Genomic DNA, 13,960 nt, shown 5'->3' on the forward strand with positions numbered 1-13,960 from the left:
GAGTCTTACTCTTACTTATGCTTGTCCAAAATCCTGGCCTCAATTGATCCTCCCACCTTGGCCTCCCAAAGAGCTAGGAGTACAGGCGTGAGCCACCTTGTCCTGCCAGGAAATCCATATTTTAACTAGTCCTCCAAGTGATTCTAGGCAGATGATCCCTGGACCTCACAAGGAAAAACACTGGTCCAGAGTCTCTCTTGCCAGCACGATAATTCTCTTCTGGTGAAGAAAGCATCACATCTTATTTTTATTAAAATAATTTCCTGGCCGGGGGCAGTGGCTCACGCCTGTAATCCTAGCACTCTGGGAGGCCGAGGCAGGCGGATTGCTCAAGGTCAGGAGTTCAAAACCAGCCTGAGCGAGACCCTGTCTCTACCATAAAAATAGAAAGAAATTAATTGGCCAACTAATATATATATATATAAATTAGCCGGACATGGTGGCTCAAGCCTGTAGTCCCAGCTACTCGGGAGGCTGAGGCAGGAGGATCGCTCGAGCCCAGGAGTTTGAGGTTGCTGTGAGCTAGGCTGACGCCACGGCACTCACTCTAGCCTAGGCAAGAAAGCGAGACTCTGTCTCAAAAAAAATAATAATAATAATTTCCTTTAAACATATAGTTTAGATAATAGAAATACAAAACTGCAAGATTAAAAGAATGAAAACACCACATATGGAGCTTTTCTTTAGGTTAGTAATTGTGAATGAAATCTTTGCTTTTATAGAAAAAAAAAAGCTTTGGGGAAACTTTAACTTTTTGCCAGTGATTTATCCAACTTGTTTTGGGGAGCAGTCTAACCTTGAGTTTGTTTTCAAGGAAATAATGACTTAAAAAAAAGTATCCAGGCCGGGCGCGGTGGCTCACGCCTGTAATCCTAGCACTTTGGGAGGCCCAGGCGGGCGGATTGCTCAAGGTCAGGAGTTCGAAACCAGCCTGAGCAAGACCCCGTCTCTACCAAAAATAGAAATAAATTAATTGACCAACTAAAAATATATATACAAAAAATTAGCCGGGCATGGTGGCGCATGCCTGTAGTCCCAGCTACTCGGGAGGCTGAGGCAGGAGGATCGCTGAGCCCCGGAGATTGAGGTTGCTGTGAGCCAAGCTGACGCCATGGCACTCACTCTAGCCTGGGCAACAAAGTGAAACTCTGTCTCAAAAAAAAAAAAAGTATCCAGCTAACTTTTAATTACTTTTTTTCAGAGGAGAAGAATAGAATAAGGTATTTATTAATAGAAACTTCAGGCAGGGTGTGGTGGCTCACGCCTGTAATCCTAGTGCTCTGGGAGGCCGAGGTGGGAGGATCGCTCAAGGTCAGGAGTTCGAAACCAGCCTGAGCAAGAGCGAGACCCTGTCTCTACTAAAAATAGAAAGATATTAATTGGCCAACTAAAAAATATATATAGAGAAAAAATTAGCCAGGCATGGTGGCACATGCCTGTAGTCCTAGCTACTCAGGAGGCTGAGGCAGGAGGATCGCTTGAGCCCAGGAGTTGGAGGTTGCTGTGAGCTAGGCTGACTGAGGCCACGGCACTCTAGCCTGGGAAACAGAGTGAGACTCTGTCTAAAAATAAATAGAAACTTCAGTTAGAGGTGAGGAGCCTTCACCACAAACTAAAATAATGTGCTTTCAGATCTGTTTCTTTTTCTAATTCCAGTATATTTTTCTTAAACTCAAGAAGTTTCTAAGTTGTATTGACATGGAAATTAAAATGAGAATAAACTTTAATGGTATAATAAGATTTCATGTTCTAGCACCTAGCACTTTGTTCTCGCTAGACTTTCAGTACATATTCTTTGAAGGAGTACAATTATGGGCTACCCTTTAATGTATCTTTCATTCTGCCCATTTCCTACTTTTAGTTATGAAATCTGCTTGCCTATTTATGGTCCTGAAGAATTCTTTATTATCTCTTAAATTTCTAGGAATCCCTTCAAAAATTAGAGCTGAGGCCGGGCGCTGTGGCTCACGCCTGTAATCCTAGCTCTTGGGAGGCCGAGGCGGGCGGATTGCTCAAGGTCAGGAGTTCAAAACCAGCCTGAGCAAGAGCGAGACCCCGTCTCTACTATAAATAGAAAGAAATTAATTGGCCAACTGATATATATAGAAAAAATTAGCCGGGCATGGTGGCGCATGCCTGTAGTCCCAGCTACCCGGGAGGCTGAGGCAGAAGGATCACTCAAGCGCAGGAGTTTGAGGTTGCTGTGAGCTAGGCTGACGCCACGGCACTCACTCTAGCCTGGACAACAAAGTGAGACTCTGTCTCAAAAAAAAAAAAAAAAAAAAAAAATTAGAGCTGAGAACCAAAAGTAACACAGATGTGATGCTATTAGATATAAATGTAACCAACATATTCTTGGAACCGACCCTGCCTTAGGGACAGGAAATTCTAGCATGTTGGGGTGGAGGTCAGGGGTGCTCTGTCCAAAAGGTCAGGTGTGTTCTTAAATTTGACACTAATTAAATGAAAAAATTTTACACAAAATATTGCATTGATTCGGTTTTCTGTTGAGGCATCTCAAATAAAGATCATCTCACAAGTTTACAATTCTGAAAAGGTGTTACTAGATGAGCAGGCACAAAATTTACCTTAATGCTTTCAAAGTAAAGCTTGGCAACTGATGCATCTAGTATCTACCAGTTTCTAATTCCAATCCCATATTGGAGCTTATAAAATACCTGAAAGTAATCAGAATATATACATATGTATTTAAATCTGGTAGCTTGGTTAATTAAGCACTAGTAGAAAAAAATTGACATAAGATATAACTGGGACCTTAAAGGGCTTTTATTTCTTTGAGACCTTAAAGAGCTTTCCTCTCTTTTTCCTTCCCTTCCTTGTCTCCCTCTCTTCCATTAATTTATTGTTTCAGGAATAACAAATGTCAAATATTTGATTTGAAGACTAATATGAATGTATCTAGGTAATAAAGTTGAGAACCCCTATTTAAACATCCTTAATAGACTCCTGCCTTGAAATTATTATTAGTCTTCTGGTTTACACATTTATATAGCATAAATGCAAGATAAAATGATTACATCAAATCACAGCTTTTTGGGTATTCTTTGGAAGAAAATACTTAAATGTGAATCACACATTTCTTTCCAGTGCAGCATTTAAACTTCACCCTTCAACCGCACTTGTGATTGTTTTTAGTTTGTTAGTTGCCTGGAGCGTTATTTTAAGAAAGCAGAAGCGCCATCATTTGCACACTCCTTATAGATCCCACACCTGAACCCTGCCTTCTTTGCTCCAGTTTTGCAAAAGAAGTCAAGATGAAGAGACACTTACTTTTGTGGGGACTCCTGGCCATTTTTGTTAAGGCTGTTCTTGTGACAGGTATGTGGTATTTAGGAAATGAATCCAGATAAAATGAAAAACATAGCACAGATCTGTTTTTCAGAGGTAAATATTTGTTTTATGCTTTGGTTGGCCGGCTAGCCAGCCACTTTTTTCTAACATGCTTTAATCTTTATGTGGCAGTGATCTGTACACAGACAAGACTTGTGATTCTTTTTATTCTTTTTTCTCTTCTATTAGTTGTGTGCCTATTACAATGTAGAGAATAAGAAAATAGATATTTGTGGGTAACTATGGATAGTTCTACTTATAGTCCACAGTGGATTTTAAAAATCAGTAATCCTCCCTTGAGTCTCTTAAATTAATATCCTGGAAAAGGGAAGTAATAATTACTGTAAATGCAATATAGAATACACCAGGATTTTATTTTCCCGGAGAGACTGGTATTAGTTTTAACAATTTTCCTAGTTCTCAGCCCACAGATTTATTATGACCCTTTAATAAGGTTTAATGTTACATAGATTGCCTATAACTTGATAGCTGAACATCTGTTATTTTGTTTATTGATCTTTCAAACAACTGTAGAAAATGGTATACATTTCAGACATAGGCATTTCAGGTATAGTATTAAATAATTTTCCTCTAGAAGGGCACATGAATAGTTTGGCTGGATTAGTTGTTTCTAACACTTACTGAGCCTTTGGTTCTTATTTCAAGACACAGCATGAAGAATAGTTAATAATTATTAATTAATATTAGTTTTTAAGTAATTAGTTAAGAATAGTCATTTATACAATTAGCATTAAAATAACTAATAGTATTTAAAATATAAAATAGTATAAAACATGTACAATATATGTATGTATACATCTATAAATATGTTTATAAACATGTTTGTATACCTATAAACATATTTATATATAAAAACATATATAGTTTTACAGATGCTCATCAACTTACTATGGGGTGATGTCCCTATAAACCTATTGTAAATTGAAAGTGTGATATTTTCAATTTACTGTGGATGTATTGAGAGTTAACTATGTCATTAAGTTGAGAGTGTACTGAATACATATTGCTTTTGTATCATCCTAAAGCTTAAAAATCCTAAGTAGAACCTTCATAAGTCTGAGACTGTCTGTATATAAAATAGCTACCACTTATTGAATACTATGTTCTATGCATTATGCTAATTGCTTTACATATAGTATTTCATCTAATTCTCACAATAGCTACATGAGGATAGGTACTGTTATTATTGCTGACATATAGTTGAGCCACTGGAGACTCAGATAGGTGAAATGACTCACCCAAGTTCACACAGCAAGCAAATAGTAAGTAGAACTCAGGCAATCTGAGTCTATAGCCCACATTCCTAACTATCCTATTCAGCTTGCATAAGGGCCTTTTAGTAAATTCATTATGGTCATATCTGGCATGCATTGTTAAGTCTATTTTCTTTCTTTTATTTTTTTGAGACAGAGTCTCACTGTGTTGCCCCGGCTACAGTGCCATGGTGTCAGCCTAGCTCACAGCAACCTCAAACTCCTGGGCTCAAGCGATCCTCCTGCCTCAGCCTCCCGAGTAGCTGGGACTACAGGCATGCGCCACCATGCCTGTATGCTGGCTATTTTTTTTCTATATATTTTTGGTTGTCCAATTAATTTATTTCTACTTTTAGTAGAGACGGGGGTCTCGCTCTTGCTCAGGCTGGTTTTAAATTCCTGACCTTGAGCAATCCTCCCACCTTGGCCTCCCAGAGTGCTAGGATTACAGGCGCCAGCCACTGCGCCCAGGCTATTTTCTTATTTGCTTGAACTGAATTAAATTAAATTTAACAATTTTTTTTTTTTTTTTTTGAGACAGAGTCTCACTGTTGCCTGGGCTAGAGTGCCATGGCATCAGCCTAGCTCACAGCAACCTCCAACTCCTGGGCTCAAGCAATCCTCCTGCCTCAGTCTCCTGAGTAGCTGGGACTACAGGCATGAGCCACCATGCCCAGCTAATTTATATATATATATATATATATACATACATATATATATATATATATATTTTAGTTGGCCAATTAATTTCTTTCTATATTTAGTAGAGATAGGGTCTCACTTTTGCTCAGGCTGGTCTCGAACTCCTGAGCTGAAATGATCCACCCATCTTGGCCTCCCAGAGTGCTAGGATTACAGGCGTGAAAATTTAACAAATATTTATTGAGTACCTACTATGTCTGAGGTGCTCTTGGAATAAAGTAAAGCACAGATTCTATTAATAGGTTTGTTAAGAAAAACTATTACCTATCAGTGAGAAAGAATGTTAGAATCTAAGTCTTGATGAACTGAGAATATTAGTATATTTTCTGGTAGATATATTAGGCTGCCTAATATTTTTAAAATATTAACAGTAATGATAGTCTCTTCCCAGGTTTCTGGCAAGGATAAATTATATGCCATAATAGAATATAGATATTTTCTTTTTAAGACTTAGTCAAGTCTTTCACTTGACTCTGAATCTATATTTTTGGTCAGGCGTTACGTGCTCATTTATATTTCACTGAGAAAAACATTTAAGGTACAGAAGTAAAGAAGAGGACACCATTTAAGTCATTTTACTCTTTTCAGAACGTTAATAGGAATTATATCCTTATCTTGAATTGACTCCATAATGTTTCTTCTTCAATACCATACAGACTTGTGAAGATTTATTAAGGACTAATGAATAATGGCATAATAATGCATTATAAGGTACTTCAAACAATTCTAAGTACAATAACAATGGTCTCAAAATGCTTTTGTAATGGCAGTTATCATCAAGACTGAAATATTGCAATTAGGTCCCCCTGCTTCTGGGAATCATCTCAGGAATAATTAGACTTCCAGTTACAATTATATCTATTCTCATCATTAACTTTTATAACTTGAAATCATGTGATAAATCTTTGTTTTTGTAATTGAGGCTTCATTGGAGGAATTTTTAAAGGTCACTTAGCTAAAATTATAGGGATAAAAAAGATATTTAACATCATTATTATTATCTTAATTAGCACTATTAAGTAGAGCTATTATTAACTCTTTAAAATCTATTAACTGATACAAGTCCAGATAATAAGAAATTTTCTGTTTATTCTTTGCAACACTTAGCAGACCTCTAATATTCAGATTAGACTATGAATGTTGGCGCTCAAAATTAAGGTTTTAATGGTTGTCTGTGTACTAATTAATTTATTCATTTTTTTCTGTATACAGGCATATTATATTCAATTGTGTTCTTACCTCACAATGTTTTTTAAATTGTTTTTGAAAATGTATAGCACTTTACATCTATATATACTCTGTCTTTAAAAATAATTCCAATAAGAAATATTAATACATATAGCCCTTATTATTTTATTTGATCGAATCATTCATTGCACCATGATAATCTGGTGGTTATTGTGAAAAAGAATTATTAGTCTAGAAACGTTGTGGTGGAGAATATTTAAAAGTCTTATAAAAATAAGGTTATATAGGGGGACAACATGCCTGTTCTTAACTCCAATGCAGTTTATGCAAAAAAAGTTTTTTTAAGTTCAAATGAGAGATTAGGAAGATGTACCATTTCAAGTCGGGTTTATACAGGCTAATGCTATTTTTTGTACATTTTTGAATGAATTACTTTGGTCTGGGAGAAATCCAATGTAGATTTTTGTTTTCTGTCACACTTTGGCATTTGCCATTGACTTTTACAAGGCTGGATCATTCAGACAGCTGTGCCTCTATTAGGCGCATCAGATGAAAATCAGAATTCTTTCAGCCCAAGTTTCCAAAGGCTAGTTCAGAGAAAAAAGAGAAAATTCCTTCTAGAATACATTTGGATTTCCTTCACTATGATGTGAGATTCCGCTTAGAACAAATGGAGAAAGCTGAAACAGATTGACCATACAACTTTATTTTTCTGGAGGCAAGAAAGATAAATTAACCAATACGAAATATATAAATTGACTTCTGTTTTCCTTTCTTCTTACTATGTTTTGCCTTTCCAGCCCAAGATGAAGATGAAGATGAAAGGATTGTTCTTGTTGACAACAAATGCAAGTGTGCCCGGATTACTTCCAGGATCATCCGGTCTGCTGAAGACCCTAACGAGGACATTGTGGAAAGAAACATCCGAATTGTGTATGTGGCATTCCGTATGTCCTTTGTTCCTGTTGTAAGCAGAGATGCTTTCTGATATTTATCATTTTTTGAATGTAATACCTATATCTTTACTGCCCCTTTTGATGTGTAGCATGAGGTTACATGACGTTGAACCTTACATGAGGTTCAATCTTGTTAATGAGCTTGAGGCAATTTTGCAGAAGTTGCGGGCAAGAATAGAGGATTCCAGGCAATCTAAAACCAGTTGGGTAGACCAAATTATAACTGAAGGCACCAATATAGTCATCAACATACCCTGTTTGCAGGGAGTTATTTCAATATGAATCAGAACTTTCAGTTGCCTTTGATCAGTTTAAACTGAAACTTAAGATAACACTAAAAACCTTACTTTGTACCATATATGGACTACTGGGTATTTTACAGTACTCAAATATCCGTATAAAGATTGGGCAGACTGATCAAATTGACTAGTTTGATTTCATTTTCACTTGTAGGTTGGACTTCAGATATTCATTTCATTTCACATATAGTCCAGAGTTATATGCTATGTATTGAATAGCTCCCATTCAATAGCAAGAATGCTAATACTATTTGTGAAATGAGATTACTATTTGATCTAATCAGTAATAAGTTTTCCTTTTGAACCACTCTTACCTTAATAGTTGTCCCCCAATCAAATACCTCTTATAGAAAGAGAACATAGCATTTAATACCATTCATTCAATGGGAAAAGTATAATGTGTTTAAGAATTTTGTTTTAAGTTCTGGCTTGGTCTGTTAATAACTGTGTGTTCTTATATGCAAGTTACTTATCCATCTTAAACTTCAAATTTCCTATCTTTTTTTTTTTTTTTTTAATTATTTTTGAGATAGAGTCTCGCTCTGTTGTCCAGGCTAGAGTGCTGTGGCGTCAGCCTAGCTCACAGCAACCTCAAATTCCTGGGCTCAAGCAATCTTCCTGCCTCAGCCTCCCGAGTAGCTGGGACTACAGGCATGCGCCACCATGCCTGGCTAATTTTTTCTATTTTTAGTTGTTTTCCTAATTTCTTTCTATTTATAGTAGAGACAAGGTCTTGCTCTTGCTCAGGCTGGTCTCGAACTCCTGATCTTGAGCGATCCTTCTGCCTCAGCCTCCCAGAGTGCTAGGATGACAGGCTTGAGCCATCACACCTGGCCTAAATTTCCTATCTCTAAATAGGGGAAAAAATCATGCCTACCTCATAGGGTTATCATAAAAATAAATTGAGAATATTTATTCCTTTTACAACTTATATATTTTCTGGCACATATTTAAAAATTTTGCTATTATCTATTCACTTAATCTACGTGCCTGTGAGCCATCACTATTCTGCTTAAAACCTTTTTGGTGGTTTCCCCAACAGTGTTCTCAGAATGTATTACAAACGCCTTGCCCTAACCTACAAAGCTTAGCGTAACTCTCAAGATCATCCATTGCCACTTTTCTTTTACTTTATATTTAGAAATCCGGCAATTCTGTCGTGTCTTTATTTCCTCCCATTCACAGTACTCTCTTCCCCTTCCGCTTTTACACCTGTTAGCTCCTCGTGTGAAGAGCTCTCTCCCACCCCCTCAGCCTCCTTAACTCCTTAATCTGCATGTCTTAGTTTACTCATCACTTATTCTAGCAGGTTTTCTTTTTTCTTTTTTTTTTTTTGAGACAGAGTCTCGCTTTGTTGCCCACGCTAGAGTGAGTGCCGTGGCATCAGCCTAGCTCACAGCAACCTCAGACTCCTGGGCTCAAACAATCCTCCTGCCTCAGCCTCCAGAGTAGCTGGGACTACAGGCATGCGCCACCATGCCTGGCTAACGGGGTCTCCCTCTTGCTATGGCTGGTTTCGAACTCCTGACCTCAAGCAATCTGCCTGCTTTGGCCTCCCAGAGTGCTAGGATTACAGGCGTGAGCCATGGCGCCCGGCCCTAGGAGGTTTTCTTTGACCACTCAGATCCTGCCCCTGCTCCCTGTTAGGGGTAGAACAATTGGAGAAACAGGTAGTTGAAAGGATGCCACCCAGGGCACTGGCACCTAAACCACGGCGAAGAAGAGCTTCTTACGTTTAAATCTCCAGGAGGAGATTTTTTTGAATGGCCCTCCATGATTCTGTAACTCCTGTTTTTATTTTATGGAACGATTCTTTTTATATTATATTGTATCGTTTACTCAAATCAGATAATTCATTTACTTCATGCTACTTTGCCTACTGTATATTTTGATCTTCCCTGATCTTACTTCTGGAAGTGCATTCTCAGTACTGTGTCATTATGGCATCATTCCCAATTCCGTCACTTACTAAAGTGATGTGACTTTGGGCAAGTTGTTTAGCTAATTTGAGCCTGTTTCCTAAACTTTAGAAAAGGGATAATTGTGTATGCATAAATATATACACATATACTTTATAGGGTTGTGAGGATTCAATATAATAATTTATAATTATATAAATTGGCTGGCTCACAGAACACCCTCAGAAATGTTTATTCCTTGTCTTATTATTTAAAGCCTTTTCTGATATTGCTAGAACCTTTGCAATCTGATAAAGAATAGATGCATTCATTCATCCATCCAACAAGTATCTATTTAGCGAATGCCAAATATTGAGGGTTGGTGCTAGGCATACAAACAATTTATATAAAACACAGTCCACGCCATCGAAGCATTAACAGTCTAATAAGGAACTTCAAATGATCAAAAAGGCAATTACCATACTGCATCGTAAATACTGGGACAGGAATAGGCATAGGATGTTACAGGGACACTTAGGAAGGACGACCAGTCCATTCTTCAGGTGGAGCACAAGGGCGGCAGTGGGAAGCAGGAAAGGGTGTTTTGAGGAAGTGGTGGAATGGACGATGGCTGTTGGCCAAACAGGACTTAACTGGGCAACTGTGCGGGAAGTGACAGTGTTAATAGGTGGGGCAGGTCATTCCAGGAAAAGAAAACAGGGTTGCTGGGAGGATTGTATGATATCATCATGTAACATGCTTGGCGTCCCACCAGGCACACTGTAAGTACTTAGTATATGTTAGAACCCTTAGTATATGTTAGAACCCCGTCTTTGTTACTGTTACAATCTGGGAATAGGAAAGGCAAGGGACGTTTGGGACATTGTCAGCAGTTGTTTACAGCTGGTACCTATCAGGGAGAAGGTAGCACGGTGAGGGATGAGGCTGGAGAGTGAGGGGTATATAAGAAAGGCTTTCTATGCCATTTTAAAGGTACCGTGTTATCTGTGGGGTGACACTGTTGGTTTTAAGCAGAGAAGGACACCAGGACTTGCATTTTATTTTATTTTATTTTTTTTTTCTTTTCTTTTTTTTTTTTTTTTTACTTAAATTTGCGAGATCTGAAGGACTTGCATTTTAGAAAGGCTACTTTGGGGCCAGGCGTGGTGACTCACGCCTGTAATCCTAGCACTCTGGGAGGCCAGGGTGGGGGATCGCTCAACGTCAGGAGTTCGAAACCAGCCTGAGCAAGAGTGAGACCCCGTCTCCACTAAAAATAGGAAGAAATTAATTGGCCAGCTAAAAATATATAGAAAAAATTAGCCGGGCATGGTGGCGCATGCCTATAGTCCCAGCTCCTCAGGAGGCTGAGGCAGGATTGCTTGAGCCCAGGAGTTTGAGGTTGCTGTGAGCTAGGCTGACGCTAGCCTGGGCAACAGAGTGAGACTCTGTCTCAACAACAACAAAAAAGAAAGGCTACTTTGGCAATAATGTAGTTAACACATTGGAGGGGTCAAGACAAAAGGAAGGTATTGCTACAATCTAGGAAAGGATCGATGGTGTCCTGAATTAAGGCAGAATAATGAGGAGAGAGACAAGTGGATGGATTTCACGCACGTAAAGAATTAGAATCGGCTGCACTGTGAGATTGATTAGATATAGGCCACGTTGGGGTGAGGATTCAGGGATGATCTCTCCAGGTTTTGGCTTGGATGCGTATGTGGATGGTGTTGGTAAACACTGATTTAGGAAACATGAGTTTTTCTTTGTTTCTTTTGGTAGGGAGGGGTGCATATGAGGAGGGGTGCTGACATAGATGGAAAAAATGTAAAAGTTAATGAAATCACCAGAACTAGTTGTTAATCATCTAATTTTTCATGGGACGTCACCATGAAAAACTTCCAGCTTTGCTTCTTAGTTGTTGTGTGAACTTGGGTAGTTCACTGACCTCTCTGATTTGTCATTTCCTCAGCTCTAAACTGTGGATAATCATAGCTGTCTGTTCATTTGACAAATATTGAACATATTCTATATGCCACACATCTAGCTAGGCACTGGGAATACATAAATGTTTTTGCCTTAAGGAATTTATATAACCTGGGGCAGCAACCACTCTTTATAGAAGCAACTATGACATGGCTTTTGTTATAATAAATGTATTTGAGCATTAATGAGACTACAGAGAAAGAAGTTCATTGAGGGGTGGGGATGGGATCAAAGTGGTCATCGCAGAAGTAAAATGTGAGTTGATTTTTAAAGGAAAAATAGGAATTTGCCAAGTAAGCAAAGATAATTGACAGAAGAGTTGCTATGAGGTTTATATTGAATGAGGAGTATTTAAAATATAGCAAATCACCATAAAAATCTGAGTAATAGTATTCCTATAGAGTGTATATAGAATGCTCAATGTAATGATATGTACCGTTATTTTTTTTATTGTTTTATTTCATACTGTTCTAATGAAACAGTAAGTACTGTTCCAACAATATAGCTATTACCAAGAACAAGTGATAATCTGTGTTTCATTATTTTACTGTTTTCTTTCTTTCTTTTAGCGTTCCTCTGAACAGCAGGGAGAATATCTCTGATCCCACCTCACCACTGAGAACCAAATTTGAGTACCATTTGTCTGACCTGTAAGAGAAATTTTCCCTCATACTAATACAGATGTGGAAGTTAATAACTTTTAATTAAATGTGTTAGTAAGAATGTTTTGGAAAATATGTTGGGGTATAAATATTTACAAATATAATCTGAACCTTTGAATACGTTAATTCCTATGTTACTTATTAGGTATCATAAATTCACAAAAACTTTGTCACAGATACAAATTAGCTATAAATTTATTCCAAAGAAATTATTGCCATTCATAGAAGAAAAACCAAATTATCTTAAATAGTTCAAAGAGTGGATTTCATCTTATAAACATGCAGGTGTTTCTCTGAAAATGATATAATCCGATATCACTTCTTTAAAAAAAATTCCTTCCTCTCTTGTCACTATGAATAACTTGTTTAAACAAGTATACAGTTGAGAATAAGTCGAACACAATAGAAATTGCTATATGGTGTAGACAAAACAATCATAGGACTAATTATGTCGCTTACTTTCAACTAATTTTTCTGTATTAAAGGTTGAAAATCTCAACCTTTTGTAGAGCTGTTTAGGTCTGGAAGGAGTCATCCTTTGTTAGTTGTCAGGTCAGAGCTGCGAGAACTAATTGATTTGGGGTAGTAATGTGTAGTCACGCAGATTTTGAGACAGCTTTTGATGGGGATGGTCTAATGTGTGTATTTGTTTTTCAGCTGTAAAAAATGTGATCCTGTAGAAGTGGAACTGGAAAATCAGATAGTTACTGCCACCCAGAGCAACATCTGTGAAGAAGACAGCGCCACAGAGACCTGCTACACTTACAACAGAAACAAGTGCTACACGGCTATGCTCCCATTCACCTACGGTGGAGTGACCAGGATGGTGGAAACGGCCTTGACCCCGGACTCCTGCTATCCCGACTAGCTCAGATCGCTGCTGACTGCACAACTCTTCCTCTTAAGGGCTCTCCATTTTGATCCAGAAGTTAATATATTTACAACCAGTGAACTTGAAACTAGAAATTTTTTTTTTTTGGATGCCATAAAACTAACTTTCTCCCCCAAATAATTTAAATGATAACATTGTTATCTTTATTAGAAAATTACTACTCAATCATGTATGTTCACACTCTAAACTTTAAAATTTGTCATTTATCATGTTTGCCTGAAGAGGTATACTTCCTTAAGAACACAGCTTCTGGCATTAAAAAAAAAATAGACAAGGGGAGAAAAATAAAACTCAAAGCGTAAAAATCAGGAGGCATAAGAAAATGTTACCTTTTTTTGGCTTTTGTCTTGGAGAACCGGAGCTTTTGCATTTTCTATACTATTCTCTTTGTAAAATGTTTCACTGTGTAGAGAAAGTATATATGTGTAAACATATTTCAATTATATATCTTCATTAGAAAAATAATTGGAAAAGATGTTTTAGAACTATTTATAAAAATAATTTAAAATGAGATCTCTAATATATATATGGTACCATTAGCTGAATTATCAAATGCTTAATTGAAAAATATATTTTGACATAACACACAGACTTGGAAGCAGATGACACAGATTTTTCTTTTTTTGATAACCAAGTTAGAATAAGAAATTTCCATCGGAAACCATCTATATTGTAACTGAATGTAATGAAATATGTATTCCAAAATATGTACTCTCTAGCACAGTTTGAACAATTAAATAGATTCATAAGCA

General features: G+C 37.4%; 1 protein-coding gene across 1 annotated transcript; it reads left to right on the forward strand.

Annotated features, from left to right (window-relative positions):
- Positions 1 to 3,190: 3,190 nt before the first annotated feature.
- JCHAIN (joining chain of multimeric IgA and IgM) lies at positions 3,191 to 13,960 on the forward strand. Its single transcript, XM_012785934.2, has 4 exons — positions 3,191 to 3,339; positions 7,316 to 7,448; positions 12,224 to 12,304; positions 12,974 to 13,960. The coding sequence occupies exons 1-4, from the start codon at positions 3,276 to 3,278 to the stop codon at positions 13,182 to 13,184; spliced, it is 489 nt and encodes a 162-aa protein (XP_012641388.1). The 5' UTR covers positions 3,191 to 3,275; the 3' UTR covers positions 13,185 to 13,960.

Source organism: Microcebus murinus, chromosome 26 (genome assembly GCF_040939455.1).
Source record: "Microcebus murinus isolate Inina chromosome 26, M.murinus_Inina_mat1.0, whole genome shotgun sequence".
NCBI classification, from domain to species: domain Eukaryota; kingdom Metazoa; phylum Chordata; class Mammalia; order Primates; family Cheirogaleidae; genus Microcebus; species Microcebus murinus.